Source organism: Apteryx rowi, unplaced genomic scaffold (assembly GCF_003343035.1).
Source record: "Apteryx rowi isolate R43461 unplaced genomic scaffold, aptRow1 scaffold_111, whole genome shotgun sequence".
NCBI classification, from domain to species: Eukaryota; Metazoa; Chordata; class Aves; order Apterygiformes; family Apterygidae; genus Apteryx; species Apteryx rowi.
Window position 1 is genome coordinate 762,660 of NW_020447320.1, and position 19,054 is coordinate 781,713.

The 19,054-nt window shown below is 46.3% G+C and overlaps 1 protein-coding gene across 1 annotated transcript in view; it reads right to left on the bottom strand.

Moving 5' to 3' along the window:
* Nucleotides 1–6: 6 nt before the first annotated feature.
* PHF2 (PHD finger protein 2) overlaps nt 7–19,054 on the bottom strand; it is a 52,469-nt gene continuing 33,421 nt past the window's right edge. Inside the window, exons 17-22 of the mRNA XM_026076960.1 lie at nt 18,354–18,511; nt 8,807–9,084; nt 6,139–6,234; nt 5,050–5,159; nt 3,565–3,826; nt 7–364 (exon numbers count right to left, since the gene is read on the bottom strand). Coding sequence (XP_025932745.1) covers nt 276–364; nt 3,565–3,826; nt 5,050–5,159; nt 6,139–6,234; nt 8,807–9,084; nt 18,354–18,511 — 993 coding nt within the window. The 3' untranslated portion in view covers nt 7–275. The remainder of the gene's footprint in view (nt 365–3,564; nt 3,827–5,049; nt 5,160–6,138; nt 6,235–8,806; nt 9,085–18,353; nt 18,512–19,054) is intronic.

Here is a 19,054-nt window from a genome sequence, read left to right on the forward strand (position 1 = left end):
TGCGGCTCGGCGCTCCGCGACGCGGCGTCTCGGCCGGCGGGCGGGGCCGGCGTGCTCCTCCGCGGTCCGGATTAGTATTAACTTTTTGCGGACTAGTCACTCTCAGCACTCTGAGAAAGGACATCTATATTAAAAAATATTTATAGCAGGATTCTGTACACTCCGACCGCTGAAAGTTAAGGGATTATTATCGTGGTGGCAAACAGTTAAGTGGCGGCGTCCCGGGGGCGCTGCGCTGCCCGGCTCCCCCGGCCGCAGCCTCGCGGCGCTGGCGGCTAGAGGAGCAGCTTCCCGTTCCGGTGGATCTTCAGGATCTTCCCGAGCCGCTGCTTGGCCGTGGCCATCCCCTTTTTCGTGCGTTTCCCTGGAAGGAGACCAGAGGAGCGGGTGAAGGGCCCAGCACGCCACTGGAGGCACGGCAGGGCAGAGGGCCACACGCACCAGGCAGCGCCGCCGCTCCCACCCCACGCAGCCCCAGAAGCGCCTCTCCGTTCCCCCCTCCAGCCTCACACCGGCTGCCCTGGGCTCCAGGGCACTTTCCAGGCAGCCCCACGACCATCCCTACCCCACTCCCACGCTACAGACCCACACCAGCCCATCAGGACATACCAGCCAGCCCTGCAGGCCCTTCCCAGGCCCTTCCAGCACCTCCACCGCCACGGCTGCCACCATCACCCCTTACGCATGCAGGTTCCTCCACCACCACCCTGCATCATGTCACGCACACCTCAGAGGGGACAGCCTCTGCCAAACCACCAACCAGCGTTACAACACGTCACAGGAAAGCCCAGTGTGTGGGACATAACAGATTATCACTGGGGCATCTCCTGTCACTTACCTGTCTACCAGGGACACATGCCTTTCAACACACTGTGCTCACAGTATAGACACAACTCATTCCCCTCCTCTGCTGGGCATCTGCTGGGCACCTACTGCCTCCACACTGAGACCCCCTGTGCTGCACCCTCACCATGCCAGACGCCAAGGCTCCACGCGCCCTGGTTCATTACACATCAGGCATTGCTCATGGGTAACCTGTTTCCCCACAGAGTGACAGTCCAACCTCCACACTCCAAAGCTGCCCTATACCTCAGTGCCTCACAGGAGAGCTTCCCCCCCCCCACGGGCACCCCCACAGCTCCTCCACCCAGCAGCACACACAGCAGGCCTGTAAATAGTGCCTGCTTTCACCATGCACATGTGCACTCCCCAAGGCTCTCAGGCACCTCTCCTACAGTTCTCCACACCCTGGAAGGGGGACCAGCAGCACAGGGGAGCTGAGCTCACAAATACATGGTGAATCTCAGGCCAAGCACTGGCCAGAGGAAGCCTGGTCCCTCACGCACCTCACTGAGAGCAATCCACACAGCATCATAGCTTCTATTCCGGGCTCTGCAACATTTCCTCTTTCCCTCTTTTCTACCAGCACTAAAGACCACCTGCATCCAGCCTAGTCAGAAGGCCAATGAAAAGGCGTGCACACACACACACACATGCAAACACATACTTCCTACATAGTCAAGCTAGCACCAAGGCATTACCAAGCATCTGGAGTGGGAAACCTTCCCTGTCCCCACATGCATGAAAGGAAAACACCACCACAAGTCCAGGCCTGTGCTCATGTGCTGTGCAGTACAGTAAGGTCTGTGTTCCCCAGATACTTGTCTTCTCCATTACTTGTGGAAGTATCACAGCTGATCTCTGCCCCACCTCTCACCAGCTACCATGTAACTCACAGCCAGAAACTCCACTGGCCTCCAAGATACCGAGGACTATCTGGCGCAACAGGAACTTGCACATCTTCACCCCTTTCCATCACGCAGCTACTGGTGTACTCATGTGCAATACCTGCAGAGTCGGCTCCTCTTCAGTTTTCCAATCTGCATTAAGAGCCTCAGCTTTAAAGGCCATGACAGTATGGGTGACACCTTCTACCAGACTACTCCAGACCAAATGGCAGGCTGTGAGCCTCCACATCATACCTTTTCTCAACAAGACATGTGCTTCTATAACCATAAAGAGCATGGCAGTACGTTAAAGAAAACCTCATTTCTCATTGTCTCACCTCACTCTTCAAGACTGGGTCCTCTCCCTTCCCTGATGACAAAGTGGCCCCAGAGCTCTAACTCTGCTTCATCCCACCATCTCCTTCCACATTCCCCTCCTTCCCAGTGATGCCCAATCTTGTAGTCCCCAGGCCCAGAACTTTCCTGTGCTCCATGCAGAGAGATGCTTTGAAGTCCCCTTTGTACCCCCAACTGTCCCAGGGCCCAGCACAGGAGGTCCTGAAAATGCTCCTTGCCCTGAGAGGTCAGCCACTCACTTTCTTGGCACATGGTTCCTTCCCTCCTTTGGGAACTCAGCTATCATGGACAAGGTGTGATCCACATGCCTGTTCAGTTTGCCTTCACGATGCCCTGACTGGGCTGCCCCACTCACTGGCTGGGATTCTGGGGTTCGGCTCTGTTCAGCACTCCTCTTCCCATCACATCTTCCACTTGTTTGGAGCGATTTACTAATGTCACCATTTCACCACTAAGACACAATTCCAGGCAAGTGTTTCCTTTTCAGTCTGGTTCTGCAGATAGGCACAGGCGTGGCCAGCTCCTAGCAGGGCCCTATTCCTCACTGGCTGTACATGTCCTCTTGTTCACACCACTTCATGGCCCATTCAGGTGCCCTGACGTTTTACTGCTTGGCACTTCTCAGAGGTCTGCAGGACATCTTGCACTACCTCTAACTTGCTCCACTCAAATATAGGGGAAATCATCTGCCACATCACCTCACTTTTTACATCAAGGCCTCTCCCAGTGGGACTGCACACTTAATTTTCACAGTACACAGTGCACCGGACTGACTTTTTTGCCTGTCCCACACACCTGCCTTTACCACATTTTTTCTGCAAAATTCAAGCAGAGAATAGGAGGACCTAGCCCAGACTCCAAGACTGCCTCAGCTGTACAATGCTTTCCCTGTAGCAGACAAGCGACCTCTTCCTCTCTCTTGGTTTTGGTTGTGTGGTTGTGTTACTCCCAAGGTTTGACATTCCTCTGCTCCCTTGTGGCAGCTCTCAAGATGGGTTTTCAGATTCACACTGTTCTACACTCACTGGGTAGGATCTCCTCATTTACATGTGTGCATAGGTATTGGTATACAAACACTACACAACCACAACAGTTCCTGACCTCACTCTGGGCAAAACAGCCATGATGGATTCATCTCAAGGCTTCATCAGACAGGCTGGACTGTGACGTGACAACTGCACATCTTCCTTAAGAACAGCACCTATCTGCTCTAGTTACCTCGGGCATACTCGGGAATATTTCCTAGCATAGGATGCCTCACGTCCTGCAACAAGCAGCCCAGCAGCAATATGCATATTTGGGTACAAAGTGCCAGAACAATGAAGGCCATGGGCCAGATCTCTAACAGATTTGATCTGCCAAAACACTTTTACAGACCCATGGCAGACACAACATTTGAGGGCCCTGCAAAGTGCATGGATTACATGACTGAATCACCCTTCCCCACTCCTGTACCATAACCCCAGGCGTTTCCTGGTACCTTTGGCGGAGGCGTTGTTCTGTGAGGATGATGAAGGTCGCCTCTGTGTGAGGAAAACACCAGGCGCCATCGGCTGCGATCCCCTGTTAGGCTGGGCGACCCCAAAGGTGCTGGCCCCTGCGGTGTACTCGTGATCTGTGAGGCTGCTGGCATGTGACTCCAGCTTTGGCTCTGGAGAGCTGCCTTCCTGAGCGGGTTTGTTCGCGTTGTTGGTTGACAGCTTCTTTTTGGTATTTTTTTTCTTCTTGCCTTTTTGTTCCTCCTTTAAAATGACAAACATGAAGCTCATATTAATCCCCAGCAGACCTTTAGCTATGGCAAGGGCCAGCAGCGTTGCTTAGGGTCCTGACACAATGAAAAAAGCAACGAAGTTTGCCATGTAAAAATTGCTGAGGGTCTGTTCCGATACCATCTCGCTCACAGCTCTCTTTCTTTGCTGCACGCACACGCTGCCTTTCTTGCATCTATGTATGCACTTTGTGCAGAGCCTCTTTCTTTTTTTACTCTGTGTACACTGCGGTGAGTGGGAGCTGGCCAGGACCAAAATGACCCTGCCTTGGGAGACCAGCATGATTTTTGTATGTACAAACCTTATGATGCTCCACATAAACTGGCACCTCCTATCTTCAGGTATCTTCATGCTCTTTTGCAATAGCATGGAGGATATTAAACATCCCTTTGATGGACACATACATTATCTTTCCACCTATAACTGCACTTTCACATGCACACTGAGAGAAAAATTGATCTGTCACCATCCTGTTTCCCTTGTATACCTTCTACCCACTTCTTGATGAAAACCTGCTATCACACTCTTAGAGCTCTTCTACTCACAGTACCCATCACAAAAGCCCTACACCACCAAAGGCTGCGTCCCCATCAACTCCCCAAGCCGTCTTGCCACACTTGCTCCAGCAGACCTCGTCACCTTAGCACCTTGCAGAGTGTTACGTTTGTGGGGCCTACTTGCATGAGGCACCTACCATCTATCTGACCCGTTCGGACACTGAAGGATACTTATCAACACCCAGGAGTGCCTCAATATCTTTGCTGAACTGACCCATAGATACTCACAGTTCACCAAAACTCTACAGGAGTAAATCCTTAGGCTTCCTAGCAGCTGATTTTCACAGGCAAAGCAGTCACACCAGTCAGACTGTCACATACATGTCAATATATGGTTCATGCACACTCCTTTCAGGGCGCCCCCTTTTGTTATTCACTTAGACCTTCTAGCCTACAAGAACCCTGTAGATATACTTTCTCTCTCATACTTCTATACACTTTTGATACATTGCCTGCTCTGTGCTGTGGCATTGTCAGATATGCTGCAACACTATTGGACTTTCATCCCATTTATTTCCCTTGAGACTGCTGAGCCTTGCGTAAGGTAAGGACTGGCACTGCACTGCTATTTGGGCATGACTGTTGCTGGGGAATAGGAGGGCTTTAATTTACTGACAGCTACTTCTCAAGCAACCTCACCTGCTGTGACAACTTTGCAGCAGCAGCAGCAAGTCCTGTTTCAATGGAGGCGACTCTTGTGCCCTCTCGCACTGGCCTATCTTGTCGAGGCACCGAGGGGCCGACTCTCGCTACAATGAAAGAAGATGGAGGTGAGACGTGCAGAATGTGCCCACGTGAGCAGCTTAACCACGTACTGGGCAGCACAGCTCTGCCCTCCTGAGCAGGGAGAGCCAGGGATGCAGCAGCCTCTGCTCTTCCTTCCTCAGGATGTGTGCAAAGGCAGGAGGTGCTGACAAACTCCACCCAGTTACAGACTTTTGGGGAGAAACTGCCAATAAAGACATAACACAGTCAAATAACTTCACTGACAAATGTAACCCTGCAGCTACCTGACTTTAACATTCGTTGGCCTGCTTACAAACTGCTTCCACTCCTGAAGCCAAAGCCATGGGAGATTTCTGCCCACACTAAGGATATCAGTGTCTCCCAACATCATTTTCACATGACAGTGTTCACCGTCCCATCCACTGTGGGTGGACATGCAGTGCCACAAGCCAGTGAGATGTGGGGCTTCTTTGTCACACACGCAGCAAGCTGCTGAGACTCCCCTCTGTCACTAGGCGACGGCAAAAGGGGTTCTAGGGACCCCTGGCCTGTCACTGCCTCTGATGAGCCGTGACAAAGACATCCTCCAGACCATCAACTTTGGCTGAAATGGGAGGAGACAGTTTCTATGCTCTCTTCTCATTTCTGTTTATACAGTTCCCATGTAAAAGCAATGGCTACTAAGCTGTTTGGGGTTTCACTATTACATCATTGCTAAGGTGGCCGCCAATCATTCCTTCACCAATAGCATGAAGAAAAACAAACCAATAACCCAACCAGGAATGACTTTCCCCTGCTAACTGATGGAGGAAGGCTGACACTGCTGAGTCTGAGCACTTGAAATCAACTCCCACTGCACTGGAAAAGATTAATCCTTTGCATTATAGAGAGAAATTGCTAGTTGTGGTCTTAGAGATTCCACAGTGCTTGAAAAATGGCTGGTTCCTTAGCGACCTGCATGGCTTAGCCTGAGTCTGGACAGCACAGACTGTATGGACTTACCTGTCGGACTGTACGGGGCATCATCTGAACTCTTCCTTTTCTTTGATCGGGATTTGAATACTGGATTATCTTCATCTGATTCGAGAGAAGGGTAAACTACAGCAAGAAACAAAGACAATAGTTTCAGTGCAAGAAACAGGTCTGCACTGCGCAGAGGCACACTTGCTTTATTCAGGTATGGTGACTACCGGCACCACAGCCAGAATAGTGAGGTCCCCCAGAGGTACTGCTGAACAGCGATGCAGCTCCCACAAACGGAGGACATTCTCTTATTCTCATCCACAGACTGTATTTAGGAGCTGCTGTCATTAGACTGTGACCAACTATTTTTAGGATACACAGTGAAACTACACAGACAGGAACCAACAGTCTTCCTCTTGTCTATGGAGTAGCAGCACAGTGGGAAGAGGCATGGCTAGGGATCTTTATCCCAAGCTAGACTGATACTGAAGACACTTCTGTGCAAATCTCAGGACCCCTTGCATGACAAGATGTCAAAGAAGCACATGCAGGTGTGTAGGTACTCCTGCCACTAGGATGAGGTTAATCCGTTCTTCAAAGGGTCTGGAAGCGAGCCACTCTATGCATTGACAGCCACCTCCTTGAAAAGGCACTGTTCTTTGGACAAGAGAGAATGGACATTAGGGAAGGACAGTGCCATGTCTCAGATCTGTTCTGTARCTGTGGATTCAGCTTCTGCCGGCTGCAAGCAAACCTTGCTGCAATTTTAATAGGAGCCCCTCTGGCACATGCAGTACTTTTTGCCTAGTGCTAGCACAGCTTGCAAATTAATACTCTGATTACCTGATACACTCCTAAAAATCCTACAGACCTTCCATACACTCCCACCCACAACAACTTGACTAAGATATGTGTGATCTGCCATGAATATCTATCACAGTAGCACTGGTTGTTCTTATGAATCAGCACAGGTATGGCCTTTTCATATTACCTGGCACGGACAACGGTCATAGGAAGGAGACACACAGGAGAGATCACAACACACGTTGGCTCCCACGCTTCCTTTATGCTCTCCTATGTGCCTGTGGGGCTTGCCCATATGCATGGCTGTCTGAACCATATCCTCATTGTGGGGTGATACCAGCAAGTGGCAACTCACATTAGGACAACTCATGGTTGCCTTCATGCACAGGACAGACCAGGACAGCCTCCTTCACCTCCATATTCCTTTGTCCCCTCCCAAGAGCAGGGAACAATCTTCACTGCAAGCCTGCCTCGCGTGAGGAAAGCCCATCAGGTTCACAGAGCTAGGGAAGCTAACTGCTTCATTCAACACCATACCTTCCTGACCCTATGACTCCAGCATAGTTAGGCAGGTAGAGAGAAATGAGGCATAATGCTGTTTATGCAGACCTTGAAAACTGTTCTTGGTTTATGAGTATCCAAGAGATGGACCTGAACCCTTCTACCAAAGGACCCTTTAGAGGCCTCTGGGACAAACACCACCTGCTTGTCTAAATTTTGTCCCAGACTTTTCTGTCAAGTTTGTTCTACATGAGTTTGATTTTCTTGCCTGTTGTTACATTGCTAGGTGATTTTACCATTACTATGGCGTTTGGCCACTGACACTGGTGTCTGCTGATCAGATGTGGCACAAGCAGAGCTGTTGGAAACCAAGCCCACTCAAAATAAAGACTACCCATTCAGTGGCAGCACAGATACGTAACGACCAAAAACGCCCCTCAGTAGAGCAGAGCCCTGTGCACATGTGGCACTTGTCTGTAAACTACACCACTGCAAAATCGTTCATGGAGCTGTCCTTTCTCCAAAGCACTTTCCAGCACTACCGCTGCATGCCAGCACACACAGGGCACCTAGGGTGCTTTCTTCTGCAAAGTGTCACAGCAGCACCATTTTGCCTTGATGTCTGAGAGAGTGAAAACATATGTCACTTTTCCAGATGTAACAGATTATTTCTGATGGCCATGATTGCCAGGAACATTTAACAAACAAATACACTCTGATGCAGCACAAACTACCCACTTTTGCCCCCTTTGGGACTCCAGGCTTTCCAATTCCTATTAATCTTCACATTATTACTTTTTCATTTGTTCATTTTTTATACTCTTCAAAACTGCTTCTGCAGATTATGACGATGGAGCTGATATAACTGGTGCAAACTTGCTTTGCGCACATTTCTGTTTCAGACGCTGGTATTCTCTGCCAAACACCATTGGATCCCTTTTCCAAGTACACATTCAGTTTCTCATCATGTCTGCTATTGTGCATCTCATCATGTCTGCTATTGTGCAGACAAGGACATTCTTATTATACGTACTGTGACCTGACACATGTTTCTGGAACTGCTTTCTATGCTCCCTGGTGGACTGCTGTGTCATCAGCGGGCTTCCGTGCTTGTTAAGCCCTTCTGATTGTGACATGCCCCAAATACATCCTACCTGGATGGCCATATCTCTACCAGTTCTACAGTCAGTCTACCCATCATACAGTGTTCCCTTAATTTTGTAGTGCAGATCTCTTGCTATTTGCACTCTTCCTTAACAAAATACTCAGTTGATTTCACTGTCAGTGACCACAAAAAAAGTGAAAAAATGTCTCATGAGAAACATGGGGGAGATTCACAAACATGCAAATACGTACATACATACCAGGTTGCACACACACAGACTGCTTTTTTTGTGCTTACCATAATCAGAATCTTTAAAACAGGCATCTAAGTGGTCCTGATCTTCATCGTAATCTTCAATGTCAACATTGTTTTTCGTGCTTTTCTTTAGTAACCGCTTGCCTGCATTTTTATTGCTACCGCTGCCTGTTTTTTTGGAGTTTTGCGTGGAGATGGAGTTATTCTTCGCTTGATTCGTACCCCATGATGTCTGGAGGCAGGAATCTGATGACTGGAGATTTGCCATCGATAGCATCCCCTGGATTGCTTCTTGCGTGCTGGGTGAGGCGGGTGGCTGACTGCAGGAAAACATTGAGAAATACAAGAGCTATTAGCAATTCCAGGAAAACACAAACATGTCACAAACAGTTGACTCTTTTCACTGCACAGCATTGCTAGAACAGATTTCCTGATTACTGCCCTTTGAACTGCTGGGCATGCCACATGTGACACCAGTAATTTTTAAGTTAACATCATCATCACACACACAGCACATTATATTTCAGGTTACTGCTTCAGAAGTCAGCAAGCTGTCTGTCACTTGACTGTGCGTGTAACGCACTGCTCTTTGGAGGCTGTGTCACTGGTATATGAGAACAGAGGTCAGGTAACCCTTTCCAAAATCCGCAACAGCATTCTCTGCAATGCAGTTTCTACTACTCATCTATGAAGGTATCTCTCCCACCCCCTTACACAAATCCCTCAAATCCCTCATCTTCCTGTAATGTAGCTACACCTGGTGAAAACTGAATTACTTTGGCCTGAATGATGAGACCTTTGCTTTTGACCAACACATTTCCAAACTCGTTTCAGATTCCTCCATCCTTTCTTTCATATGACCACACATGAAACCAAAGCCTGAAGAGATGCAGGAAATGGTAGCTGGAGGGAACCAGTCACAGGTGACCACAGTGGGCAGGCTCTCACACGCCCCTTGAGAAAGTGATGCAACTAGGGGACCCAGCTCAAGTGCCTGTCCAATAACGCAAGCAGCATGGGAAAGAAACGTGAGAATGAGAAGTCTGTTGGTAGTTGCAGAGCAATGATGTCACCGTGATTACACATATGGGGTGGGATAGCTCACACAGCTGGAGTGCTGTAATGGGTGGGTACGCACTGGAGGAAAGGAGGTTGCACTCTGTGCAAATAAATGGCTTCAGTGCATTGAGCTTTGCCGTGAAACAAACAAGCAAGTCCTGTCAAGAGCTTATGGGCCAGCACTGGAAGTGAATGTTGTGGTGGGCTCCTGTCACACACTGCCAAGCAAGTAGAGGAAGTATTTGAACAACTGAAAGAAACCTCATGATCACAGGCCACAGTTCTCACTGGGGACTTTCACAACCCTGAGATCTGCTGGAAAGGCAACATGGTGGGGCACAAGCAATTCATGAGATTTCTTCCATACATTGGGAGGATTTTCTGATGTGGATGCTGGATGGGCTGATTATAGGGGATGCTTGGCTGGATCTGCTATTCACACATAAGGAAAAACCGATCAGGGATGTGACGGATGATGACAACCTTGGTTGCAGGGACCATGAGATGGTGAAGTTTAAGATCCTGAGGGAGGTGAGGAGGGCAAGTAGCAGAAACACAACCCTGGACTTCAAGAGAGTGAACATCAGCTTGTTCAGGGCACTGATAGGTGGGATCCCATGGGAGGCTGCTCTGAAGGGCAGACAGGCCGGCCCAGGACAACTTGTTGATCATCAAGGGCAACCTGCTGAGAGGATCAGAACAGACGACCCTCATGTGCAGGAAGCTGAGCAAGCATGGCAAAAAGCCAGCTTGCCAGAACAAGGAACTCTTGATGGAGCTCAAAAGCAAAAAAGGAAGCTTATGAGTGGTGAAAGCAGAAACAAATGACGTGAGAGAAAAACAGAGCACCACTTAGGCATGCAGGGCTGTCATTAGGGAAGTCAAAGCTGGAGCTGAAGATGATGTCAAGGGATGTGAAAAGCAACAAGAACGGCTTCATATCAGCAGCAAGAGGAAGACCCAGGACAATATGTGACTGATGCTGAATGGGGCAGGTGACCTCATGACAAAAGACATAGGAAAGACTGAGATACTTGGTATCTTCTCTGCTCTTCCTTTCCTGGCAAGATCTGCTTTGAGGTCTCCTATGTCTCTGTGCCTAATAGCAAAGTCTGGGGAGAAAAATACTACCCAAGGTAGAGGAAAATTGAGCTACGGTCCACTTAAACAAGCTGGACTTGCACAGGTCTATGGGACTGGACAGGATACATCCCAGAGCGCTGAAGGCTGCAACATCACTGCAAAGTCACTCTCTATTGCCTTTGAAAGGTCATGGTGAGCAGATGATGTTCATAAGACTGGAAAAAGCCAAATTTCAAGCCCACCTTCTAGACAGCAAAGAAGGAGAGCAAATACTCCATTTCTAGGGAAATGAAGGACAAGCAGGTGACTGGGAACAGTCAGCATGGATTAACTAAGGACAAACCATGTCCTATCAACATCACTGCCTCCTGTGGTGAGATGACTACCTCAGCAGACAAAGGTAGAGTGGTGGATGTTGTTTATCCTGATTTTATTCAGAGATTCAAAGCAATCTCCCATAGTATCCTTGAAGCCAGACTCATGAGATATGGACTGGATGGGCGGATTACAAGGGGGTGAAAACCTTGCTTAAACGGAGCTTGCCTTTTGGCAACTAGCATTTTGTGTTTGCATCTATTATAGAAAATAATATATTCCTCCAGAGTAGGCTGAGGTCAAAGGATGTGTAAACTCTGACTGGCATGTACACTTAGCGAGGTGGGAAAGCACATTCCCCACAATATAGAAGAATGTTAATCTCTTCACAGAATACCATACATTAATGCTGCAAAAGGCAAAACATACACCATCAAGTATTTCCAATGCTTTGGAGTTTGAGCAAACAGTGAAATGCAAAAAAACTTTGCAGTGATAATGATTTTTTAAAACAGTTATGCAATAGAGACTGCTAACATACAGCATTTCCAAATAAATTAGCAGTACCACATCACTTTCTCTGATTTGATCTTAATTTAATCCACTTTAAACCATCACAGGACTCTGGATAGAGTAATGCACAAGACATAAAGGGAGTTTCTGGGCACTAATTGCGTTTATAAATAATCCTGAAAATGAGTTAGGCTGGTGTTAGCAGCTAGCAACTCAAGGAATAAAAGGACATCAAAATACTTATTTAGTGAAGAGACATTTTAATCCTCTCATTTTCATGCCTTAGCCTTCTCCCTATCAAATGCATATTTTGCACCATCTACAAGAAATTAACATATTTTCTTCCCCTTTTCTTTCCCAATAGTTTTCGCAAACGCTGGACTCTCAAAACAGTGCAAACAGACCATCAAAAACTGACCACTAAATGGGAAAATCGGAGAGGAATTGCCTTAAGCAACACAAGCTTTAACAAATAAATTATGGAATATGATCAAAACCAATGAGTCTGAGAATCAAACCGCAACGTGAACGTGTGGGTAAAACGTCTTAAAGAGACAGAGCTGCACATGGGGCAAAGTGTTTCTCATTAGAGAGCGCGCTTGCGTGTGCTTCCATAAGTATTTGAGCTCTGCCTTCTAAGCTGAAGAAAAGTTCAAGAAGAAACATGAAGCAATTTTTAAGCTCTGGAAGGCCATATCCTCTTTCTGTAGCTCTAGTGATGTTTAAAAAAAAACATTTATGAAAGTAAACTATCTGTGAGTTACAATAATGACTTTAAAAGCTTTTAAAATGGGAGCAGGAGCAAAGCAGCTGGCGTGCTTCTGCTCCCATGGTCCTTCCGAAGCAGCTAGCTGACAAGCGCCCTTGAAACACACACCAAGATGGCATTTGGTAATAGCATAGACCCTGCAGCTGCTCTGCCCCTGAGCAAATCCTGGCAGTCTTGCTTTCTTTCCCTCAAGCTAAAAAATAATTTGGTGGAAGAATGGAGAAAAGGACACTTTAATAAACTGATTGATACCAGTCTGTGCCTTTTGCAGTGAGCTCCACTTCAGCATTGTGCATGGTTTTCCTTTTGGGGATCTTATTTTTTCCTTTCACTCTTGAAAAGAAACTGTGGGAAGGATTGGGGTATCATTGCTCTAAGGGACACCTTAGGGGGATTAGTTTACTGCAATATGACTAGCAAGTATCTGGTGATTTTCAGATACTAGAGCTCAGGAACCGAAAGAGGTCCACACTGAAAACTACCAGCTTTATCTGCAACACATAATACAATTTAGTAAACCTCAGCTCAGCTGCTGCATGCTCCACAGGCAAAAGAAATATTCAGATGGCCAAAAGGGCATTAACAAAGCGGCAAGCTTCAGCGACCCAGACCACTGGGTTCTTGAGGACCAGCCCAAGGTCTGCCAGAACTGCAGCTGACCTGGTTCAAAGCCCAATCGACCTTGCACAGGCTCTGAGCATCCTGAGCTCTCAAGCCTGCTAACATGCCCTGCAGCATCATCACCAGCATCTGCCTTTCTGCTGCTGCTCCTGAGAGTTGAAAACAGCAGGGCACTTTCACATTATTAACAGAGAGAAGCACCATAACAGAAGGGAAAATTTGCTGTTAAAACTCACCCGAAGTAAAATCTCCCACAGGGGTGATCAGCCTGCAGCAGGTCCAGTCTGAACAGTGTGATGAGGAACACGGAAGACAACTCATCTTAGTGGTAACCCAAGGAATAACACATTGATTTATGTAGGACAGCTTTGCGCCATACACACAGTGCTGTTTGCAACTATTTGCCTATGCTGGGTTTAAGCCTAGGGGCCTCAGAGCCCCAGAGTAGCCTGCCATGGCTAGCAGCATCTTCATTAGGAAGGAACGTATAGAGCATCTGTTCAGCTTAGGTTTTGGGGCTTTCACATTGCCTACATTACTCCTAGCCTCAACAGAAGCATCCTTTCCCTGACAGCATGTTCCACAGCAGGAGGCAATACGCAAGCAGCTGTGATTGGGGCAAGAATACACACAATTCAGCACTGACAGGCTAAGGTTGCACCTCCTTAGCCGAGGCTGGACCCTGCACTGTCTGGGCACAGGAACTATCCCAAAACCTTGAAGCTAGGAGAGGATATAATGCAGGGAGCCAATGCCTCACTTTTCACAACCAACTCTACTACTGCCAGCTGTCTTGAGGGTTCAGCATTAGTTTGCTTATGAAAGGAAAGAGATGATCTGCCACTAGTGAACCTGTCACCTATTTTTTCACATTTAGAAATCTAATTTATTAATTCTGGCAGAATATAATTCACTGAGGGCTGGCCTCTTCTGCATTCGCCATGCTGCCTACACAGTGGCCAGCAGTTCTGAAGGGCAAAGGCGAGATGAGGATAAACTTGCTAATGGTTCACCTTGCCTCTGTATAACAATCACCCGAGCTCATCCTAAAATTAGGAAAAAAAAATAAGGGCAAAGGAAAGTCACAGGAGCTACTTAACACTTTCTAAATGGAAATAAGAACTAACTTGAAATAAGAACCATCTCACGATGGTTACAGAGAAGACAGAGCCAGATCCTTCTTAGAGATGCACAGCGAAAGGATGAGAAGCAATGGTCACAAGTTGCAGCAGAGGAAATTCCAACTAGACACAAGAAAGAAAAGGTCCATAATGAGGGTGGCCGAACCCTGGAACAACTCACCCATAGAGGCTGTAGAATTGCCATCCCTGGATATATTTAAAACTCAGTTGGGCAATTCAGATGAGGTAGTTGACACAAAAAGCCCTGACCTGCTTCCTCAATTACTACTGGAGCTTAGCAGTTTCGGGACTGGTGTGACATGGCTACAAGTCTCCCACTTCAGGGCTGGCTCTCAGATGCACAGATCAGCATGCAAGCAGAGAACATTCCACATAGACTGACTTGCAGTGCTGCTACATTGAGTATCCAAGACATGCATACCGTATGCATATAAATATGTATGTCCAGCTACTCTTTATCTGCCTTACAAGTAGCAAAACAAGCTAGAGAAAGATGGAAATTGTTAATATACAGCAGGAGAGTCAGGCAGGATCACATCAGCATTATGTTGCGACACAGTATGTTTGCATATCACGTTTCTTCCATTTTTTTTAAAAAAAGCATGTTATGACCATTTAAAAAGCCTAGTATAATTATGAAATGAAACAGTGATTTCATTTATTGGGAGCTTTTTTCAATCAAGCTGCAACACACACTGCCAAAACCTAATTGTTTATACAAGAGCCAAAATTGATATGACACATTCCCACTAAACTACCACACACAGTGTAGTAATTCAGGCAGTTTAGTTATGTGACTGCATTTACAACTTTGATTTCAAAAACCACAGAGTCTACCAATACATTGGATACAAAGCCCAGGCTGAAGGGAGGTAAAATGAAAGGGCTGAATCCTACTCTATTACTGAATGGCAGTTTTAACCCATTGCAGGCAGCGAAAGACACCACCCAGGCTAGAAAGAGAATCTTTGAGAACTGTTTCTTTAACCTGTCTGTCTTTTCAGCTTACCTCTGTATTTCTGCACATCACAAGCAGTCAGCCAACCACATTTTACATCAAATGCTTAGTAATGTAAACATGGCTGAAGCAGATTTCTTTAATTCTTAAAATGGTTGACAGATTTTCTTCTTTTGTACTGTACTTCACATAGGGGAGTTGTATTAGACTGACAACTTTATTTGCACAGTTAGATACATCTAGCTACCTGCCAAAATGTCTAACCACCTGCTGAAATGTAAGTGTAAATTTGACATAAACGCTGGTTCCCTTATGCACCATTATGTGGAATGGAAAAGGAATTCACAGGAGCAGTCAAATAGATAACAAATGCCAATGCAGTATTTCAGTGGTTTTTGAAGGGCAGAGGCAGAGATAGGGCCAGATTTCAAGAGATCAGGAAAATCTAGAATCACAGCCCTATTTGGGCCCAGACACTGAAAAATACTACATTTCCTGGGAGCTGCAGACACTGGTACCTCTCCCCATACCCTCTGCAATACAGAGGTGGAGGCTGTTTTGAAGAACCACTTGCTAGAGGGAATGCAGTAATGGAGGAAAAATAGCACTAAACCAAGATTAGCACTAAACCAATTCCATAGAAATACCAGTCTTGTCAGGATAAGCCTTCTAAGGACACATAGTTACTATGTTACTTGATTTTAAAATCATTGGCATTTTTTCACCTGCAGTCCTGCTGCGTGATATGCCACTGAGACGAGTACAATGAGAGCGCATTAGGAATGGACAGAAAACTCTTACAAGAGACTTTGCATGTACAACTCCATTCAACACAGAGATGAGGTTCCCCATTGCTGTGCTGCAAAAAGTGATAAACTCTAAATGTTGATGTGCAAAGGCAAGCCTGTCTTTCACAGAGCTGCTTGGTACTTCACAGCTGATGTACCCTGCATTAACACAGTCTTTATGATCTTCTTTAATCTCCTGCAACTATCTAAATCATGAAAGACACAATTGCCAAATAAAGTGAGGAGGGTTGAAACATCTGGTTCCACAACACTCCCTCCTTTAGATTTCTCTGTAGCTCTGTCACTACAATGCAGCCTTGAACAAATTCCATCTTCTCTCGCAATATAAAAAACCCTCCCTCTCTCTCTCTCTCTCTCTCTCTTCCCTTCTTTTTTTTTTAAACTCTCTGTTACAATTTGCTTCTATGGTTTCCCTTGGTAACTTATTCCATATGTTCCCTTTTGACCACGCGGCGTATCTTTTGGAATTCTCAGTTACGGCTTTTAACTTCCAGTCTTTCCCAGGTTTAGATAACATCTTCCTCTCTAACTCTCCAAAGGGAACTGCTCATTCCACTTTAACAGGTCCTTTCAAATTTGCAGGCTGCACTTTTCCTGGGTCACGCATACCACAACACTTAGCTAGAGCATAGTATGGGTGAAAAGGACGGCACTAATCTCCATTTGTTCAGTTTGTTCTCAACTCCTAGATCCACTCTCATAGTCATTTCTATTCCCTGCACAGGTTCTGTGCCTTGGTGTAACAAGGGCAGGACTAGAGAAAGGAGAGAGGAAAAAGATGCTGATGTGGCATCTCAGCAACTGCTGAATACAAGATTTGGCTTTGCCACTCAAAGCAGATTGGTTTTGCTGCTTTGCATGTATAAAATGGTGTGAGAGACCGCTTGCTTCCATGCAACATCTGCTATATGAACCCAGAGTAGGATAAATGCTGCTTCAAGCAGCCAACCTGGAGAATCAACATGCCCTGCCTGCTTGGTGAAGATGGTTTCCAAACGGAGGCAGAGTGGAGATGGAACTGGACTATTTAAGTGCCTAACGAGAACAGCCTCTGCTGTGTTTCAGAGCATTCCCCACATCACCACCCAGCTCAACTCCTTCATTTGCACAACAGGCATGTTTAGAGGCTAGAAACAGGGCCCTTTCAATGTCAACAATTTATTCGCAGCACAAGTATCAAGCCTGTGGTCCTCTGTGAAGCAGTGGAGACTCCTTATGTGAATTCCTCTGGTTTTCTACAGATGGGGGACAAATCACCCACTTAAAAGCATAGCAGCAAAGATGTACTTAGTCAGTAGACTGCTTGGGAGCACAGGGCATGGGATATAACAGTTCACATCTGCTGTGCCATTCTGTGCATATTAGTCATAAATTCAGTTGGTGTTCCCAAAAATTCTTCCCTGGGCTTTGTTCCCAAGATCTGAGCTAAGCAAGACATTCCCATATGTGAAGAGTCCCACTAGCTTCTTTTGAGTGACACACATACTTCTATGACTAATTCCACTATCAGTAGTTGAAGATCAAACTTGGCCTGTAAAGAATGGAGGCAATGAACCCATACATTTGTTTTGAGATGGGACCAAACAAAGTCCTTGTTCCAGACTGAATTGCATCATTTGAGTCTGGGAAACAAATTTTGCAATTAAAGTATTTCTTTTCACTGCTCATTGCTCCCAGCTGTTTTGATTAATAACTGATCTAGTGTTGTACCTTATTAACCAGATTCCAGAGCATCCAGCGTCATTTCAGTGCCCATCTGCAGTAGTCCCATATGAAACACAACCATGCCCCAGGCAAGTGTTTCCATTTTAGGTATGGAAGTACCCGTAAGAGAGGTTGCTTTTTTCAAGCCATGTGTTTTGGTGGGGGAAAGAATGATGAACACGGATGTGAGGTAGGGTTGATGGTTTCCTATTTTCTTCTTTCAAACAGTCAATAATCGGGCAACTATGTGGCACCTTACAATGCCTTATGGAAGGAATACTAGTCATTTAACGCATACGTTATTCATGCCCTCAAGCTGCATTCACTGAGCTATCTCTTCATTTTGAATGATTTATCTATTATAGTATTATTGCTAAAATGGATGTTCAGCATTTACAGATGGGAAATTTATTTATTAAATTATACCACCACCACCTTTCCCTCCAGATCACAGGACAAAGGAAGAATCTGCTCACTGGAGAAAGAGCAGTTACTAAGCTGCAAAATTCATTCTGTCTCTCACTCACACATGCTCACATGCATCCTGCCTCCCTTTACCCATAAAAGAGCAATTGTTCTTTAAAGGTAGGAGGAAAAAACATTCCTTTGTGCATACCTGTTGGTGTTATACTCTAAACCACCAACTTCCTTGCTTGCCTGCAAAAGATCTAGAATTCCTGCTGAACTTCCACTCTCTTTCTTTACTTTGGAATTACGCCCCGGCTTTGCCTCTGTGTCAATGTGAAGTAAATCTTCATCGGATGAATCATCACTCTGCAAAAGCAAGGAAAAGGGTCAAAAAAAGAAAACTGACTAAGTTAGCCAGAACAACACAATAGTTTTTGCAGCCTACTGTTCTCCCATAGATACAGGGCTGGCCTCTCTAATTTGCTCTGGTTAAAAAAAAAGAAAGGGGGAAAAAAAGAAAGAAAGAAAGAAAGACAATCAGGTACACAGTGGAAATCAGTTTCCTTGCAGTCTGTAGGCATAGCAGGTTTTCCTGTCCCCCTCCAACCAAGAAGAAGCAGCTTTAAGATCTGATTCTCTGCACAGGATCCCTCCCCAGCCACTCCTCCTGCTCTTGAGATCATGACGCTGTAAGCAAAATAAGTGAACGTGCGGCCATATGTCTGTCAGCACAGGTCTGCATCTTGCTAGAGTCTTAACTTAGCCAACTTGGACACAGATCCACTTCACCACTCCTGCTGCAAGAGGACAGGAACATCTGACAGAGGAATTGGATAGACACATATAAACAGAAACATGTGAAAATACTGAAGCTAGCTTCGTCCAACTATCTTCCTGGAGCTGGTATCT